Source organism: Drosophila albomicans, chromosome 2L, assembly GCF_009650485.2.
Source record: "Drosophila albomicans strain 15112-1751.03 chromosome 2L, ASM965048v2, whole genome shotgun sequence".
Lineage (NCBI taxonomy): Eukaryota > Metazoa > Arthropoda > Insecta > Diptera > Drosophilidae > Drosophila > Drosophila albomicans.
Genome location: NC_047628.2, coordinates 13,835,850 through 13,854,937, shown reverse-complemented (window position 1 = coordinate 13,854,937; position 19,088 = coordinate 13,835,850). Strand labels below are relative to the sequence as shown.

Sequence of the window (19,088 nt, the reverse complement as noted above, 5' to 3'; positions counted from 1 at the left end):
TCATACTGTAGGCCTTAAGTTGTGCATATTTAAATAAATACGATTAACTAAAAACCTTAACAATTGATACCGATAAAAACTAATTGCGAAAATTCACCAAAATTAATTAGCAAAAAGAAAAACACACCCGAAAAAATAAAAATTGTAAACTGTTAAACTGATTTTAAATATTGTATAAGTGAATTTTACTAAAAATAAATGCAAACGAAAATCAAATAATTAACAAATTCAATATTTTTGCACTGGGCCATCAACACCACCATCGAAGCCAAGGGCTGCATTTGTTTCTTTTGGCCAACTGCCAATTCACAGTGACATCACAACCGACGACGGGATTATCGCTATCTTGCAACATGGCTCTGGCCATGTTCTCTGTGCACTCGAACCGGAAATAGGCACAGCCCAAGAGCTGACCATTGTTGCGCTTGGAGATATGCACCGCTTGAATGGTGCCATGTAATCTCTGGTCCTCTTCTCTGAACAGTCGCAGCAAGGAACTTCTGCCGCTTGGATTCAACGATGTTGCACCTGAACACACGGTGGGTAACGATCTGGATGTAATCTCTGCGTAAGTACAAAATTAATAGAAGTCGCTGGAGAAAAACAAAAATCAAAATAAATGCGAAAAATTCGGCATTCTTCCGCCACTGCATAATCATAGACATAATTCTCAAGCATTTTTGTTTTGTTTGAAATTCCGTTTATACATTTATTTCACCAAATATTTGTTTTTTGTTGTTTTTTTTTGTAATTTCTTATTCTTTTTGAAACTGATATATTATAATTGTTTTAATCGTTTGTTTTTTTTTTTTGGGATTTTTTTGTTTAGCATTTCTTGAAGAACTCTGTCTATATATATGTATATATATAAGTATGCATTTATATGCGTATGTGTTAATATGAAACATACACACATTTCACATTCTAAATACTGTATATATATGTATATGTACGTTGTATGTATATCTGGTATGTATTGATGTAGGTAGTTATGTATATCGATGGTCACCATTTCGTATTTAAAGTGTATCTGTATATTGTATGCGTGTGTGTGGATGTGTGTGTATGTGTGGAAGTGTGAGTGTTGGTGCTAGCTAATGCTTACGTAAATTTTAGCTATTTTATTTATGCTTTATTCAAATTTGTAGATTAATAATATACGCTTTACTGCTTAGTTAAATTCATGAACTCTTTAACGATTAAAAACAAATACGCTTATTATGAGCATTATGATGGATGTTCCCAATTTCACTAACGCTACAATTTCACTGCATATTTTAGTGATCTTTTCAGCATTAAATTTTGAGTAGAAAAAAATTATTTCCAATTCGATGCAGTTTTTGTAAAAATTGTTACGCAAATGAAATTCGAAACAGTCGTCGTTATGTTTATTTGTGTTTGTGTGGTGTGTATGTATATGGGTGTAGTAGTAGGCTCTATAAGAAGTGTGCATCTCATCCATACATATGATAAACAGAAATTGCGTTTTTTTTTGCCTCTATTTAACATTTTGCTAAAGAAATTTTGCAATATTTACTTAATATATCATTGTATATAGAGCTTTTTTATGTTATTAATTTGTTGTATTTATTTAAATTCATAATCAACCCAACATTAGCTACATAAATATATATATGGTTTCAAGTGCATACCGAGCGAGTTAGATAATTCGATTTTCGCTTTACTTTTCTAAGGATCCACGAAACTGTTCTCACTTTCACTTTCTCCACGATTGTTGCATACTTTTAGTGTGAAAATGGAAGGAAGAACAGTTCCGATTCGCGCTATAGATGCAGATATATATATGTATATGTATACTTGTTGTATGCAATAACAAGTTACAAGTAAGTCCCATCGTGTTATGTACTGGTTATCATTTCGAAAGGCAATTGAGAGTGGGTTTTATATATATAAATATATATATATAGTATATATAGTAAGAGATATATGTATGTATCATTAGGAGTACAATTTAAGATAGACTATAACTGTAACTAGCATTGAACTGACGCACAGCATAACAGAACATAACATGAGTACATATGTAAGTATGATAATATGTCTTTGTGTTTGTAGCTAGATTGCATTTTGGAATAGCATAAGTGATAATCGATCTACGCAGATTTTATACAATATCTCCCTGTTTTATATAGTACATCTTTTGCAACCAATTTCCAACATTCAGATTATAATAATAATACAAACTAATACAATTATGGCAGTTGATATAAGCGCTTAAAGTAGACCACAATTAAAAAAAAATTACATAAATATTAACTAAAAAAAGTAACAGTAGTTAAACAATATAAAGTGCTAACATATATATTACAGACCTGGATCGGATTCAGTGATCAAATCAATTAGAGCAGAAACTCTGCACACCGTTAGGACCGTCGAGAACCTAAGTACCAAAGTCAAGAGGACTAAGAGCTAGTCCTTCGCTTGGGTAGATGAAATTGATGCGAAAGCGGAATCCGGAACAGATCTGTGCTATTTCTCTTTATTATTACCAATACTGTTGTTCTATGTGTAATGTCGAACTTCTGTCCGATATTCAATATGCGATACAGATTAAAGGTTAGTGAATGGTCATCATGCTTAGTATTTAGTTAACAATTAATATCGCGATAGATATATAATATATATATTTATAGTATATATACAAATACGTACGCATATTGTTGTGGAAAACACGGAAAACCATCATTATATATATATATTTCTTTAGTATATGTATTATTCGTTTAGGTATTTTGGGGGAAAAACACTTTAAATATATATATATATTATGTATGTAAGTTTTATGAGTATGTATGTAATTAGGTTTTTGGTATTGGCTTGAAACACACATCTAATAGTAAAACAGAAATGTAATTATCCTTTGATATAATTAGTATATGTATTATGCATATTATCTAATTGTATATACTTTCCTTTATTTTTTGAAATATGTAACTTGATTTTCGATTTCGATTTGCATTTTGTATTTTAAATGGTAATTTGATTGATTACATTTATGAGATTTTAAAGTCGCACATTTGATTCTATATGAGTGAACAAGTTAAATATCTGAGCTCTCATTATTTACGGCAATATCAAATCAAGTCAAATGAATGAATGGGAATGTTGTCAAATAAATGCTGAATGGGCATTATAATAATTATCAAGCGCTTGGTGTCAGTTCAGAATTAATCTTGTCGCTCTGCTCAAGCTAGCTTAATTCAAAAATAAGACGAATCTGTCGCTAAATTTCGACTACAATTAGATAATTTCATGTAATGCGGTTGAACTTAATAATTTATTCGACTCTTATCAAGTCGTATGTATTTGTTGCTTTTCTTTTGTTGTGGTTGTGGTTTTTGTTGTAGTTATTATTGTTGATGTTGTTATCGTTTAGAGACCAAAACCACTGGCTCGTTATACGTTTCCTGTGAGCAGCAAATGTTGGGGATTAAAATATCAATGAATTAGTCATTATTGTTTGTTTTGTTTATGTACAGAATAAACATGTATAATATATTGTATAAATAATAGCAGCAGTAGTACAAAAAATACACAAAATAAATACAAAATCAATGGACTACAAAATATGCATTCAAATGCAAAATCAATATCAATTGATCAATTATAAATTAAAACTAGAGATTGGCTAACAAAGGATACACAGTGCTAGGAAGGGCCTTTTAACTTACACATTAATTAAATTGCTAAACAACTAAATAATAACAAATTAACAATAGATGCACAAGAATTTGAGGGTAGATATTGCAACAAATTTACAACTAAACATTTGTATGACGGCGAGAATAAATTGGCATTACTTATTCGAAAGGCGAAACAAAATAAACAAAACGAAATACAAATAATCTTAATTGGAATGTATGTAGTTCTTTGTGGGGCGAGAGAGAGAGAGAGAGCGAGTTGTAAAAAACTACTTTTAAAGCATCGTCATGGTTGTGTTTATAAAGGGAGTTGGAAGTGGGCAGAGAGAGATTCACTGTGCTTTTGTGCCGTTCTGTTTCGCTGTCTTACCGGACGTGACAAACGGACCCACATAGTTGCTGGGAAACAGCCCTGAGAGGCCATTCAGTTCGCCGCGCCACCATTCCGGCTCATCGCGGCCCAGGACGCTAATAATATCGTCCTTATCGAACGAGAGCTCATCATCATTTTGTGCTTTGTACGGATATAGAGCAATCACTTTATCTGCAATTAAAAAAAAAAAACATATAACTTAGTACAAATTACAAATACTGTGTACAACTTGTTGATAACTTACCCAAAATCTGCTCGGTCATTTCAATGCGACTGCCGGAGACGGGAGTATTGCGTCCGCTGTTGCGTCCACCCTGCAACACCTTCACATAGGTGGCCGGGAACCAACCAATCTGACGACGCCTGCCCTTGGCCTGGAGTTCACCTTCCCACCAGCCGGAATCGGTCTTTTTGCGTATCATAATCAATTGGCCGCGTGTCAGCGACAATTGCTCGCTGCTGGTGGCCTCATATGGAGCAATAACTTGTGCAATCTCCGAACGTTTGGCGCGCATGCCCTGCAAAAGTGCGTAAGAGAGTGAAATAAGTATATATAATGTTGATTAGTTAACATCGATTAAACAGCAAAGTGTTTGTTATATAAGGGTATAAAACAACTATTTACGGGTGTCATGGAAGAAGTGCGTGACATGGGTCGGCTGTAGCTCTCGGCCGGTTCGTTCTGTGACTTGGACTGCGTGTTTATCTGCGAGACCTCAGTGTCAAGATCTTCGTTAGTGTGCGACTCCTCCAACGCCTCCGCGGCCTGTGGCTGTTGCGTTGGCGTCTGTGCCTGATGCGTTTGTGGCGTCTGCGGTTGTGTCTCAGGTTCAGCGGCAAACGCCGAGCTGCCATTGTGTGTAGCCTCCTGGTCAGCAGCATGATGTGTGTGTGTGTAGTTATGGATGTAGGATTGTATTGATTTGGTTTTTTAGTTTTTTAGCACATGAAAAGCATTTTGGATTAGTAGATGATGCATATGATCGTTAACCACATCACATGGCTAATCTAACAGCTACATTTAATGAAATGCTAAATGCTTACCTGTTCGGTGACCTCCTCATCGTTTGCAAGAGCAGCAGTTGCTGTTGTTGTGGCCGTGCCCACATCGGCCTTTTGCACATAGTTCGAGGGAAACATGCCGGTGCGATTGCCAATGGTGCCCGTCCACCACTCGCCCTCTTTTTTGATGACCATCACCATTTCTCCAGCACTAAAGCTTAAGTCACCGTCTTCAGCTGATTCATAAGGATATGCGGCTATATAATATTCGACATCGCCTGTCGCTGCCGCCGTTGTTAACGCTGCTCCAGATGCTGCCGCTGCAGTTGCCTCCAAGTCCAACGCTGTCGCCGACAAGGCGCCAGTGTCATTGTAGTTAACTGCAGCTGTCGTGGCAACGGCAGCTGGCTCAACAGCAGCCGGTGTCGAAGTTGTTGGATCATCCTCAATCTTCTCGACGTAAGACTCGGGGAACCAACCTGTGTGGCCGTTAATCTCGCCCGCCAACCAACCAGGTTCAGCGTTTTGCTCCAATGGCACCAGAATTATATCGCCCGGCACAAATGTAATCTCCTCTGTGTTGCGTGCATTGAACTCGTAGACGGCACGGTATTTGACAAAGCCTTCAGGTGCCGGTCCACTGAGATCAACAGCAGGTGCCGTCACAGCAGCCGCAGCAGTTGCAGCAGCTGTGTCATTACTAAGTCCATAGCTGCCATAGGCATCAGCAGCTGGTTCGCTGGATGTGCCCCAAGCGCTGCCCGTATCCCAGGCGGATGTTGAGCTAATTGTAGACGTTTCATTCTTGCGATTATATTTCAATTCCAGCACTGAAGTCCGCTCTACATCGTACTCCTTGTAAAGCTGTTCGCATTTGGTGATTAGCGCCGAGAGTTCGGCCTTTAACTCCTGCATTGTGACATCGTTCGAGTTGAGATCCTCCTTCTTGGACTCAATTTCCTGCTTGATGTTCTCCACCTTATCCTTGATTTGCTTAATAAGCAGCTAACAGAGTGATATGACAATTTCAGTAATAAGTTTATCAACTAATTAAAGTGTCTTTTTAGAGTCTCACTTGTTTGTGTGCAAACGCTGCATTGAGCTGTTCCTGCTGTGCAGCATCTCCGGCCACGGCGCCACCGCTGACTTTGCTCTTGGCATCCCATTTAGCGCGCTCCTGAGTCAGCTGCAACAATTTGGCGTTCTGCTCCTTGATGCGTGCTTTTAGCTGTCCCATTTCGCTCATAGAAGTGTCGCGCTGTGTGCGCATGCCATCAATCACGGACTTGACATTGGTGACGCCAGCGCGTGTATCGCAAATCTTCTGCGACAGATCCTTAATCTGCAAACAGAATTAATCACCAATCTTGACTTTGATTGCATTGTCTGCTCACCTTTTCGTTGAGCGTGCTAAGCTCCACATTGAGCTGCGTATTGTGTGCCTTCTGCTTGAGAACACGCTCCTGTTCCCGCTGCTTCTGTGCGTTCATTTCGGCAATGCGTGCCTGCTCCCATTCCTGCTGGCGCTGCTTCTCCAGCTCCCTATTGAGATAATCATATAATCAATTCTGTAGCTCTTTTTAAAAAATGTTCGTTGCTCACTTTCTAGCTGCCTCCTTGGCCTCCAACTCGCGTTTACGTTGCTCCTCCTTCTCCTGTTCGATTTCACGCTGTCGCTGCAACTGGCGCTCCAACTCCTCCTGCTGCTTGCGCTCTGCTTCAAGACGCGCCTTCTCACGTTTGTCGGCTTCTTCGCGCTCCTTGCGCTCACGTTCTTCACGCTCCTTGCGCTGCTGATCCTCCATCAATTTACGCCTGCGATCCAGCTCCACCTTGCCCTTTTCATAATTCTCCTTGCGCTTGTCCTCAAAGGATGCTAATAAAAGCAATATATTAAAGAGACAGTCAACTTAAATAATTGAAGTTTAACTTACTTTGCGGCAATCCTGCTGCTGGATCAGCATCTGCCATGGCGCCGCCCTGCGAAGACACCGAAGTATGACGCGAGGCTGGCTGTGAACCGGGCCGAGAGCTCACACCGGACACGGAACCAGGACGCGACTTAATCTTACGCAAACTGGGCGGCACCCAATCCAAGGGCAACGTAACCGGTATCTTCTCACCAGTCATGGCTTTCTCGCACAAAAACATGGCCAAAATGAACTCGTCACAGCTGAGCCGCCCATCGCCATCGACATCGGCCAGCGTCCAAATCTGCGCAAGCGTCACTTGCGGCAGCTTGCTCTGCACCAACACGCTGCGTGCCTGGGCGCCTGTCAAGTAGCCGGAACGTGTGCGATCATTGGCATTGAATACCTGCGTGTATTTGCGTTTCTGTGCCGCCTGCACAGCCCACTCCGCTTGCCTATAAATGAAAATGGATTAAGCTTAGAGTAATGTGTTCATATTCAATAACTTACGGTGACTCAATGGAGGGCGCACGCTCAGAAATGGACATGTGGCGACTGGGTGGGTTGCTGGGCGGTGGCGAGATGATCGCAGCGGGCACCGCAGCCGCAGCTACAGGCGCAACAACTGGCGGAGACGCGACAACTGGAGGCGCCACAACAGCAGCTGCAGCAGGCACAGCAGACATGCTCTTGAGCGGATCAATGGGACTCATGGAACTGGTCGAGCCTCGTGGAGTCATTGTGGGCGTTTGGCCAACAGCCGCAGGTGCAGCATCCGCCAGCGAAGCCAGCAGCGAGGGCGGCAGCAACTTGGGCACGTCCATGCCGCGCAGTTTTAAATTAATGAGTTTGCAGGCGATGCTGAACTCGTTAATGTTCATTTTGCCATCGGAATCCGTATCAGCCAAAGCCCTATGAAAGATAGGAGATGGTGGTTGAGTGAAATCACAAAAGCAGCCAAACAAAACAATGTCAACAACACATTCATATATACTACACATATTTGTCTTATCGGTTGACGCCTCAAATATCAGCAACAACAAATATGTATGCATGGGAAATAAGTGACTCATTTATAGACTTACCAGATTTGACCCAAGATCAATGGCGGCAGCTGCGACTGCAGGAAGAATCCTTTCGCTTGGGCACCGGTCACAAAGCCGCCCTGTGGTTGCAGCGCCTTAAACTGCTCCTGATACTTTAACTTCTCTCGCGGGGTGACCGCCCACGCATCAACCGCTGGATTCATGTTGCTTTCTGCTTAGCCTGCCTTATTTCGAGTGAAGTGATTGGGTTTCTTTCTTTTTTCCTTTTTCGCTCGCTCGTGTCTGTCGGTATGTCTGTGTCTCTGTATGTGTATGTGTCTATTCTATACGCATTTGCCTACACTGGCGAAAGAGTGTGTGTATTTCTCGTAACCGAAACGACGTCGACTCTCTCTCTCTCTAACTCCCCCACAACAATCTTTGCGTCTGTGCCTGCGTGTGTGTGTGTGGTTTTGTTCTTGCTTTAATGCGCTCTCTTCGGCCGCTGCTGAGTACACATCAAATACATGTCACGCTCCTCCACTCACTCACTCACTCACTGCACACACACACACTCGCTCACGCTACACACTGGCTTACGAGGCGCTCGCTCGCTCTCTCTCTCTTTTACTATTGAGTATCCGTTTTACTCCCACCACCCCACAATTTTTCACAATGGATTTTTATGGTTTACCTATAAAATGCAATTGCAAATTTATATTTTTTTGGTTAGCAAATATATCATCTCCACTATATATGTCAGTTTAACATTTATTACTATCGAGTACAGCAGTTCTCATTGTAAATATATTATTTTAATTATTTTAGTTTTATCGCCGTTTTGCGTATTTTGTGGGCGTTTAGTTACTCCACAAAAATTGCACTTTCTTTGGTGTATGTGTGTGCTTATTGATTTATTACGTATTTTACCAACTGATGTAGTTGTGTAACGTGTATGCAATAAATGTGCAATTCTATTGATGAGTGCTTACTTTTCATTTGAACACTAAATTTTCTAAGTTTTGTTATTTTTTTTTTCGTTTTGTCGTGCTGCAAATTGAGGTCAGTGTGACCGCGCCGATAACGATACATAATACCATTCAGCTCCAAATTAAATTTGATTATATACAATTTCAGTCTCTTGAAATACTATTTATTATTAATTAATAAATTAATTTTAAGATTCTCTATATTGAAATATTCATTCGCTTACTATAATTAATATTATTTATTATTTGTGATTCACCAATACACAGAACTAAGTTCTGACATATCGCTCAAAAAACATTTCCACTTGTTCTATACCTCTCAAGCCAATTCCATGTTTCTTGTATTTTTCTAAAATATTCGCGGATTTCTCATTAAAAAGAAATCACAGTTCCCAGTAATACTGTATGACTGGATTTTTTGCTATATATACCATATATAAAAAAAAACTTTCTACCAAATGTTCTATATTATACCATAAAATATTGAATTAAAATATTTACATGAAAAGAACCACAATACATATGGATACTATTTAAACTAAATTAAATAATGAATTTTTACTTAATAAATAATTTATATTTAACAGTGCTACTTTGATGAATAATTGGCGAACTTATTAATTTATTTAGCCAGAGTTGCCAAATCGTGAAATACGTAATGAAATAAATTTTTAGCGTGAAAAGTATTTTCAGCAACTTGGAGTATGGTCACACACCACCAAGCACGTTCTTTTCTCTCCGAACACGTGTGGCAACTGGTGGTAATATTTGCTTGACGTAAATGTGTTAAGAATATGTAACAAAATGTCGGAAACTTCAGAAGACGAGCAAGCGCAATTGCAAACAAGCGATGAAGAACTCAGTGCTGACGAAGAGCAAGAAAACACAGATGCCGAGGAAGAGGATGAGGAAGACGATGGCAACGATAAAGAAACTGAAAATGAGTCTGATGACGATGCGTCCGCGGCCGATGAGGATAAAATTGAAAATGGCGACAAAGCGCTAACGTGGAAAGATCTTGTAAGTTACTTAAGTTAATACCAAGCAAACTTCAAATGCTAACCACAAAGTATTAATGTGCTTAGGGTCTCAATGAAACACTGTGCAAGGCTTGTGATGAGCTAAAGTGGAAGGCGCCTTCAAAGATTCAAAAGGAAGCGATACCTGTTGCCATACAAGGCAAGGATGTGATTGGCTTGGCGGAAACAGGATCGGGTAAAACCGGCGCCTTTGCGCTGCCTATTTTGCATGCGCTGCTAGAGAATCCGCAACGTTACTTCGCACTGGTCTTAACGCCAACACGTGAACTCGCATTCCAAATTGGTGAACAATTTGAGGCGTTGGGTGAGTTTCAATTATATTATATTTAGTACTAGGAAAAATCCAACACAATGATGTTGAAACCTTTTTGATTTTATGTTTGTAAAACGTAAATATGAAATGTATTATTTCTTTATTCGTCACTACCTCTGAGTTCACTACCTTCTTTCGAATGTAAGGCGTAAATATTTGTTACATGTTGTTAAAGTGCACGTTTTTGTTCTTTGACTTTAAGGCAGCGGCATTGGCATTAAGTGTTGCGTCATTGTTGGCGGCATGGACATGGTAGCCCAAGGACTGCAGCTGGCCAAGAAACCACATATAATCATTGCCACACCCGGTCGTCTTGTGGATCATCTGGAGAACCTTAAGGGCTTCAATCTGAAGGCCATTAAATATCTGGTAATGGACGAAGCTGATCGCATCCTCAACATGGACTTTGAGGTGGAGTTGGATAAGATTCTCAAAGTATTGCCACGTGAGCGACGAACGTTTCTGTTCAGTGCCACGATGACGAAAAAGGTGAAGAAACTACAACGTGCCTCACTCAAAGATCCTGTCAAAGTGGAAGTCTCCAACAAATATCAAACTGTCGATCAGCTACAGCAATATTATCTATTTATACCTGTAAAATACAAAGACGTCTATCTGGTGCACATCCTCAACGAGCTGGCTGGCAACAGTTTCATGATCTTCTGCAGCACTTGCAACAACACTGTGAAGACTGCATTGATGTTGCGAGCTCTGGGCTTAGCTGCGATTCCGTTGCACGGACAGATGTCGCAGAACAAACGCTTGGCAGCGCTCAACAAATTTAAGGCGAAAAATCGTTCGATTTTGATATCCACCGATGTTGCCTCACGTGGTCTTGACATTCCCCATGTGGATGTGGTGGTTAACTTTGATATACCCACGCACAGTAAGGATTACATACATCGTGTGGGACGCACAGCGCGTGCCGGACGTTCCGGGCAAGCCATCACTATGGTCAGTCAGTATGACATTGAATTGTATCAGCGTATCGAACATTTGCTGGGCAAACAGTTGCCTCTATACAAATGCGAGGAGGATGAGGTGATGGCTCTGCAGGAGCGTGTGGCGGAAGCACAACGTACAGCGAAACTGGAGCTCAAGGATCTGGAGGATAGCAAGGGCTACAAGGGTGGCAAAGGCGGTGGCACTAAGCGTTCGGCTGCTGGAGGGGATCACGATGATTCGGAACAGTTTACGGGTGCGCGCAAGCGCATGAAACCCATGGGCAAGGGTGGGAGTAACAACTATAAGAACAAGGGGGGCGCTGGCGGTGCCAAAAAGAATTGGAATCGTGGCAAAAAGCGCAATTAATTAGTAATATAAATAATTTAAATAAATGTACAACAATAATTTTCTGGAAAGAAATACATCGTTTTATTTATGTAAAACTCCAGTAGTGGACTAAGATTAAGAAGGTTAAAAACAAAACTTTGGTGCTGTCCAACAGCACACTTAAACTAATTCAAATCTTATGGCTGTAAGTAAGCTGTAATGAAATAAAAAGATGATTAAATTGATGAAAGCAGGTAGCTTTAAAACGAAACATCGTAGCTGCTGCTTGAACTTATTATAGAGGCTTATTTTAGGGTTTGTCCACCCAGCTCTTGGTGCGTGGTCGAAGTTCTTGGTGACGCTTAAAGTGTTGCTGCTGCTGATAACGAGAATGTTGCGGTCGCTGTTGCTGCTGATTATGACGAAAACTTTGATGCTCAATGGAATTCGGCGAATAAGGTTGCTGTTGTTGCTGGGGATATTGATGATGTTGCGAATGAATTTGATGCTGCTGTTGATGAGATAGCTGAATCAGCTTTCGGATTGCAAGCAGCAGCGTTTCCAGTTGCGGATTTGGCTGACCTGCGCTATCGTTGCGTAAGATTTCAGCAACCGTTGTCGCAGTCGAGTACGAACGGCCTATAGGAGTATAAAGAACCAGCTTACATACATTTATCTTGAGCATTTCATTTTTCTGGGTCACAGCAAACTCAGCAATTCGCCTGCCGAACTCCAGAGGAATAGGAAATTCAAGGGTATCAAAGAGTTGCTCCAATTGCGGCATATAATTGTGCCAATATTGAATGGCCAATATTTTGAGCAACTCGTTGATTAACAGCGGATATTGCAGCAATGCATTTGGTTGCCACAGATATTTCATTAGGTGAGCGACAGTCACCTGTGGTGACATATGAAAGCGTAACAGCGTTTCGTAGATATCGACTATAAATGGTGCACACAACTCCATATACAGACAACAATCGTTAATCATCCTGAGCATATAGTTGCGCATCTGACGACTGCCAAAGATTGTGGCAAACAAAGCGAAATACTTTTGAAATAGAAGCCTATGGCGCAACATGAAGTTATAGCAGTCAATAAGTTGTTTATTGGTCATGGAGTCCAGACGACGCCTAACATCACCAATCTCGCTAAGTTGATGATTGCAGTTGGGATTGGCGCAGTAACCATCCAAATATTTCCAGCATTTGATGTCAAACGCGGCGCTGTTGCGTCCCATGCCTCTATAGATGTTGAAAGTGCTGGACACGTTGCTTGACGCTGCTGGCTGCTCTGACCTTTGATAAGGTGGTGCAAAGATGGGAACTGCATCCGGAACTGCTGCTCGTGTCGGCCTGCATAGCTGTGTTTCTTGCTTCAGAGGCTTTTGCCACTGCAAATTGGCTATTGTGGGCTGCTGTGGATTGCCATTAAAGAACGGTTCTTTCTGAGCATTGCATCTGGGCAGCTGGCGATTGTCATTTACTAAAGACTCTTTTTGTTGCTGTCTGCCATTAACGACTCGATGTTGCTGCTTGTGCTCGATGTTGTTAGCAGGCTGTTGTCTCGCTTTCTCGGACTCTCGTTGTTGCTGCTCTCCATTCACCAACGCCTGTTTATGTGGTTCCTGCAGCGTCTCAAGCTGCAACTTTGGATTATTCGTTTTCTTGGGAATACGAAAGCTGCGCAAGTCATTATGTGATATGTTGGTTTCTACAGCATTAGTTGCCGGATGAGCTGTAGCTTCTGGACTGACAGCAGTTGTAGTAAGCGCTGTCAATGGACTCATAGAGTCAACAATTGAAGCAGCAATATCTGATTCATTCCTATCCATTTCATTCACAATTGAATTTCGCTCATCAATGTCGTCCATGTCGCCATCCCAGGAAGTGATCAATGAAAGGACATCGTCCGAGTCGATTTCGAAATTAAGCTCATCTTGCAATAACGCGTCCTGCTCTAAGGGAGTTTTGTCATTATTCTTACTCTGTTGTATTGTCGTTTTAAGATTGTCTTGCTCGACCAAAGCAATATTATCTGGGGCTTGGCTTATTAAGTTAAGGTCTGTATACTGTGTTACAACTGCATTTTCAATAGGCTCTGTATCCATTTGGCAGCAAGAACTTTCTTGAATTAAGATTTCCTTCTCCAACACTAAAGAATTTTGGTTTGTCAAGTTTTGATCATCTTCATGGGTCACGGCGATACTTTCTGATGCGGTATCCGTGGAAGAGCCGTGGCAGAGCTTCGATCACTTTGAAGTATTGCTCGTGGAACCAATGAGTTAAGATTACCCTGTGATATTGACGCATACTGGTACAAGAATGTACTGTTCTGAGCATCTGTTGCTAAGTTTGTCAAGTTGAGATCATGTTCTATCGATGCATTTTCTGATCCTGTCTCCGTGGACAAATATAGATCATTTTGTAGCATCGTTCGACTTATTTCCATTGAGTGGATATTATTCTGCAATATTTCTATGGATTCCTGTGTTAAGTTAAGCTCATCGTCTAACATTGTATTCTGTTCTAATAAATTAAAGTTCGTTGCCAAGCTGTTTGTAGCTGCCTCCGAAGACATAAATAAATCATTTGTAAGCGAAAGATCGGCTATTTCTTCAAGCAAATCTATGGATTCCTTTGTTAATTTGGGATCATTTTGCAGCGCCGCATTCTGATCGCATAAGCTGCGATCATTGTGTAATATTGAATCCAATTCGGAGTGAATTTCATCCGCCAATTCGGTGGCCAAATTGTCAAGATATTGTGTTGAATTGGCCAAATCGCGATAAATTTCGTTTTTCGTCTTTTCGTCAAATCCTTGAAAAGGTTCGTCGTCTTCAGTAACATTAATTATATCAACATCAAGAGATTCATCATTGGCCAACAATTGATTGAAATCAACATTTTCTTGCTCAGCATTTTTGTCAACATTAACAGGTTCTTTTTTTTCGCTGTCTCTCTCTGTCACTATCATTAGACTACTGAGATCTTCCGCTTCAACAACTTCTAGAGTTACAGCTTCTTCTGCGCTTGAAGTATTGTTCATAGTTGGCCCTCGCGTCAAATTTATGGCTGAGGGTGGCATGTGAGCAGTCGGTGCCATTATCTGTGGTAACAAAAAAAACTGATTAGCTATGAACTCAACTGAAGCACTAACAAATACTGCCTTTGATTTCGCTCGCCTAATTCGAGGCGGCTTAGACTTTAATTTGTCTAAATTAGATTTGCCAGGCACTTGTTGTTTCTCATTTGTATCAATCTTATGGTCCCCTTTTTCAATTGTGAGCTTAGTTTGTGTGCGCATTCGTTTTGCAGTTGCTTCGTTTTGTTCTGTCAAGTTTTCAGAGTTTATTCGCTTCTTTTTAGTTGCGTTATTGTTTGTTGATTTTTTTGTTTGAGCCTTTTCCTGTTTGGGGCTTGTGCCTAACATTAAAATATCGTCCTGAAACGGGGAAAATCATTAGTTAAGAACAAACAAATCACAGCAAAATTGAAGAGCTTTGAAGTCATCAGTAGTTTGTATTTTAGAGACAGTTACAGGTATACAGCCGATACGCTTTGGTTAGTAAAGGACCGAAGATCACAAGGCCTATTAACAGATTTAAAGATCGCTCAGATATTCAGTTGATTATTTTTTAGAACTGTATTGAGGGGGTTTTTAGTATGAAAAGGCTAAAAAGATCATAACTACTTAAAGTATTTGGAATACTTTTACATTACAGTACAACTTCTATAGCACATAAGTTTTAGTAAAGGCTTTAGAATCATAAGCACAGTCGATTTGAATATCTCTGCGATTTTCAATTCATTATGTTAAAGGGATAATCTAAGAAACTCGTAGGTCTTCATTACTTAATAATTCAATAATTTACGTACATTATCCTTGTGCTTTGCCATCTCTGTTTTCAAATGCGTCTGCAGCTGCCCCGATTTAAATTTAATATTCGCCAACTGCTGATTAAAATTATTATTGTCAACCACACATCGTCGCGTGGATCTTCTTAGCGTAGTTATTGGCTCCACTTTGATTTTATCTTTCAGACGATTTTTTAATGCCGACAGCGGTTCATCATCTATATCGGAGCTTGTATTCAAACTTTTTGAAATTTCCATATTCTCCTCAAGCTCATCCACTAACTTTTCCACCTGCAGAAATATTTCAATTTTTATCGTTTATTTATACTTTTCGCAATTTAGAGACTCACACTTTGAACACTTATATAGGGTTCATTGTTATCGTACATGGAATTCAGGAATTCTTCGTAAATTTCCTGCCACTGTCTGTCCGTGTATTTGTCGATGCCCGTTTGGTCCACAACCTGATTCCAAAGGCGAATAATGTCACGTTTACGCATCGTTATTGATAAATATAGTTTAATTTTCAATAATGGAGCGTATGCTACAACAACAAGTTTTACGCATCGTACGAAGTTGCACTTTTTGACATGTGCCGTTATGTTACGGGGAACAGCGTTATCGAACTGGTTCCAAAAATAATCGATTAATAATCTGATTGAGACTCGAGTGTGCCCAATATGCATTTGACGATGTCTGTTCTTAAATAGTAATATAGTGCTTTGCGGCTTGTGGTCACGCTATCTCTATACTGCTATAAATAAATATATGTATGTGGCCCGATGTACATGTAGATATTGCCAGTTGGCGCGCACTTTTAATTATTAAAGCGTTTATAGTTATTAAAGCATTCCAACCCCACAGCAAATGCATTTGTTCGTTTTTCATGCATACGTATAGACGTATTTTTATTGGCCCAAAAAGTACATTTACAATTAATCTAATTTAAAATGTCTACAGTATAAAACAATATTTAATGGTCAAAATTTTACTAAACTTAATTATTTGCACAACGCACTCGGCCACATACAATTGCGAGCTCTAAACGCCTTAGCAGTGTACGTCAAAAAGCTCGCAGATTCCTTCGTCATTTTTCAGTACAAAATTGAAGTCTTCTTGAGGTGGATTCAGCTGCACAAGTGGCGGGTTTTCTGTAAATACACAAAAATTCCTTATGTGACAACTGCGCTTGGACTATGGTTGTGCTAAAGTTACCTAGATTCGGATCGTCTGGATAAAATCGCCTGAGTGAATGGCCGGCCATATAATTTTGAAATATGATTTTCGCTGTCAGTTCATTTTCTAAAGCCTTCATCTCATCCTTTAGTTCAGGATTGCAAGAATAAGTATGCTCATCTTTGATGACGTTACCAGTGCCGCCCATTACGACACCTGCATCATCGCTCGAGTGTGACGGTGACGATGGTGCTGATGGCGATGGCGACGACGCATCCAAGTGTCTCTCATCAAACGGTCCGTCGGCATCTTGGGGATTCGCTGTTGCTTTGCCCTGGTTGGTTACCAGACGTATATCGATTGTACTGCCATTATCCAACGAAACACGCAGCTCACTCTGTGGGTACAAATGGAATATATTACACTTTTTCCCCCTAATTATTATTATACGGGTTCCTTTTGCTTACTTCATTGCGCTGAATCTCCACTTCTTCGTCATAGTTGGGTATGGTAAAGACGGAATCATCCCCATACAACTGCAGCAAGTCATCGCGCGTTACATATGCGTAGGACTGATTGCTAGGATCCTGCATGATGAAGTGTAAATTGCGTTGCGCATACTCCAGTTGTCTGTCCAAGTCATCTTCAATGGTTTTCAGATGATCTGTGCGCTCACAAGCCACATCATAATCTTTGCGATCCTTGGCATTCGTGAAACCGCCGCCACTAAAAGGTATGACAATTAATATACAGCTATGTATAAGAGAAGCAACACCTAAGCTATCGAAGTACAGTACGACAGTTTGTAAAGCATAAATTTTATTTTGTACATATGTATGTATATAAGTTTAGCTTACCGCCAGCGCACTAGTGAACAGTGTCTGCCTTTATCTATCAAGCCAATGCCCTCGAGGACATTGGTGATATCATAAATACGTCGCTTCTGCACATCCAAGATTTTTGTGGCCTAAATAAGAGGGAATATTAGTCACCGTAATTAACTATAATACAGCTTCGAATTACCTCTTTCAAATCTATTGAGCCGCCATTCTGTTTCATCAGGTCGACGAATTTCTGGGTCAATAACACTAACGAACCCACTGAGCGCTGTTGACTGGGCTGCGATTGGGAGGATTGTGATTGCTGTTGTGGCTGCTGCTGCGTTTGTTTTTGTTGTTTTTCCGGTGACGACAGTTCTATGTGGAAACTGTCATATGGTTTTGCATCCATCTCCATCTCGAGATCAGCTGCAGCAACAGAGTCATCAGCTTCAGGGCTACTGCTGCTGCTGTTGCTGGCAATGATCCGCTGCTGCTGCTGCTGCTTGGCGACCATAGCTGCAGATTTACGCTTGTACATGGCGCGCGCTTAAATAAAACCGTTTGTGTGATGATTGCTGACGAATTGGTTGCCACACTTTGTATACTCTAAGTTTGGACAATGAAAATATTTGCTTATTTTGTTGATAAATCTCAATTAAATACAAATGTTGGCGCTTGAGCACAATTCCGCCATTTATGTCACTTTTTTCATTCTCCCAGCACTGCGCATCAGGGTTGTTTAGTGCAAATTTATCGACCCACCACCCCTTGTTATCGAAGAATTTAGGTTGGCGCAAATAATTTATTACATGTTTACACAACAAATACGTTTTCATTACTTGTGTCACGTGCCACAAATGAATAAAAATATTGGTAAATAATCTAATTTGTACAAATTTTCAAGTTTATCTTTGGAATATGGTTCAGTGACCTGAATCACACACCTTCACTTATGTTATCGACAAGCCACCACAATTTATTGAACAATAAAACATTGTTTTCAATTGTTCATGTTGGCTTTGGCAAAAAAAATAACATGTGGTTTATTATTGCAACCAAAAAGTAGCTTGAGTTATTATGTGGAATGGTCTGTATTGTATTTTATTTTGCCTTAACCACACTGTCATTGCCAGCCATGTGTATGTGAAATGCGCGCTCACCAGGTGCTTTAATTGCGTGTCACGCTGTACATTAACATTTGTATCCAAATCACAAAGTGTGTATGAACTTATTTTAATCAAGATAATTATCAAGCAATACAGAATTTTTTTTAATTTGTGGCACCTAATTGTAGCGAAGTATTTACGTTTATCCAATTAATTATTGCAGGTAAACATTTTAAGCATACTTACGAAAGCACTAATACACAAGGTAACACTTAATATTTGCTTCTATATTTCAAAGGATGCCCGCGTTGGCTATTTTAGCATTTATGCAACACTATAGTTTTGCAGTATTGTGTACCATACACAGGTATTTTTTCGTTACTTTACAGCATGTGGATGAGCACATAAGGAAATATTTAAGCAAACGTTTCAGCGAAAGAACAATTCTGAAAGAGTTTATATGTTCTACTTATTTCACATATTGTTAAGAGAATATTAATAAGTAAAAAAAATCGATACATACATACCAATAGCTTACCATC

At 40.0% G+C, this 19,088-nt stretch overlaps 5 protein-coding genes across 11 annotated transcripts; 1 reads left to right on the top strand and 4 right to left on the bottom strand.

Annotated features, from left to right (window-relative positions):
• Positions 1–235: 235 nt before the first annotated feature.
• LOC117563782 (intersectin-2) lies at positions 236–9,067 on the bottom strand. 4 transcript variants are annotated; one of them, XM_034242288.2, is made up of 12 exons: positions 8,965–9,066; positions 8,033–8,666; positions 7,458–7,859; positions 6,972–7,402; positions 6,640–6,913; positions 6,432–6,579; positions 6,113–6,379; positions 5,080–6,042; positions 4,661–4,903; positions 4,280–4,553; positions 4,033–4,206; positions 236–564 (listed from the first exon to the last, which is right to left on the bottom strand). In XM_034242288.2, exons 2-12 carry the CDS (start codon positions 8,194–8,196, stop codon positions 251–253), a joined length of 3,654 nt encoding a protein of 1,217 aa, XP_034098179.2. In that variant the 5' UTR covers positions 8,197–8,666; positions 8,965–9,066; the 3' UTR covers positions 236–250. The 4 variants fall into 4 exon arrangements, with proteins under 4 accessions (XP_034098179.2, XP_051858890.1, XP_051858892.1 ...); XM_052002932.1 differs by lacking the exon at positions 236–564 and adding an exon at positions 797–3,428 and having other exon boundaries at positions 8,965–9,065; XM_052002930.1 differs by lacking the exon at positions 4,661–4,903 and having other exon boundaries at positions 8,965–9,067.
• Positions 9,068–9,674: 607 nt separating this feature from the next.
• On the top strand, positions 9,675–11,648 carry LOC117564591 (probable ATP-dependent RNA helicase DDX47). 2 transcript variants are annotated; one of them, XM_052002934.1, is made up of 4 exons: positions 9,705–9,722; positions 9,782–9,981; positions 10,047–10,305; positions 10,517–11,648. In XM_052002934.1, the coding sequence occupies exon 4, from the start codon at positions 10,558–10,560 to the stop codon at positions 11,623–11,625; it is 1,068 nt and encodes a 355-aa protein (XP_051858894.1). In that variant the 5' UTR covers positions 9,705–9,722; positions 9,782–9,981; positions 10,047–10,305; positions 10,517–10,557; the 3' UTR covers positions 11,626–11,648. The 2 variants fall into 2 exon arrangements, with proteins under 2 accessions (XP_034099328.2, XP_051858894.1); XM_034243437.2 differs by having other exon boundaries at positions 9,675–9,981; positions 10,517–11,647.
• A 54-nt stretch (positions 11,649–11,702) lies between these two features.
• On the bottom strand, positions 11,703–13,788 carry LOC127565252 (protein deadlock). The gene has a single exon (XM_052002933.1). It carries the CDS (start codon positions 13,694–13,696, stop codon positions 11,897–11,899), a length of 1,800 nt encoding a protein of 599 aa, XP_051858893.1. The 5' UTR covers positions 13,697–13,788; the 3' UTR covers positions 11,703–11,896.
• LOC117564590 (uncharacterized) lies at positions 13,783–16,061 on the bottom strand. 2 transcript variants are annotated; one of them, XM_034243436.2, is made up of 4 exons: positions 15,794–16,061; positions 15,465–15,734; positions 14,755–15,030; positions 13,783–14,694 (listed from the first exon to the last, which is right to left on the bottom strand). In XM_034243436.2, exons 1-4 carry the CDS (start codon positions 15,941–15,943, stop codon positions 13,783–13,785), a joined length of 1,608 nt encoding a protein of 535 aa, XP_034099327.2. In that variant the 5' UTR covers positions 15,944–16,061. The 2 variants fall into 2 exon arrangements, with proteins under 2 accessions (XP_034099327.2, XP_034099325.2); XM_034243434.2 differs by having other exon boundaries at positions 13,783–15,030.
• A 267-nt stretch (positions 16,062–16,328) lies between these two features.
• LOC117563876 (transcription factor E2F2) lies at positions 16,329–18,947 on the bottom strand. Of its 2 annotated transcripts, XM_052002424.1 has the most exons (6): positions 18,793–18,947; positions 17,643–18,046; positions 17,477–17,586; positions 17,087–17,345; positions 16,659–17,016; positions 16,329–16,594 (listed from the first exon to the last, which is right to left on the bottom strand). In XM_052002424.1, exons 2-6 carry the CDS (start codon positions 17,976–17,978, stop codon positions 16,494–16,496), a joined length of 1,164 nt encoding a protein of 387 aa, XP_051858384.1. In that variant the 5' UTR covers positions 17,979–18,046; positions 18,793–18,947; the 3' UTR covers positions 16,329–16,493. The 2 variants fall into 2 exon arrangements, with proteins under 2 accessions (XP_051858384.1, XP_051858383.1); XM_052002423.1 differs by lacking the exon at positions 18,793–18,947 and having other exon boundaries at positions 17,643–18,260.
• Positions 18,948–19,088: the final 141 nt, after the last annotated feature.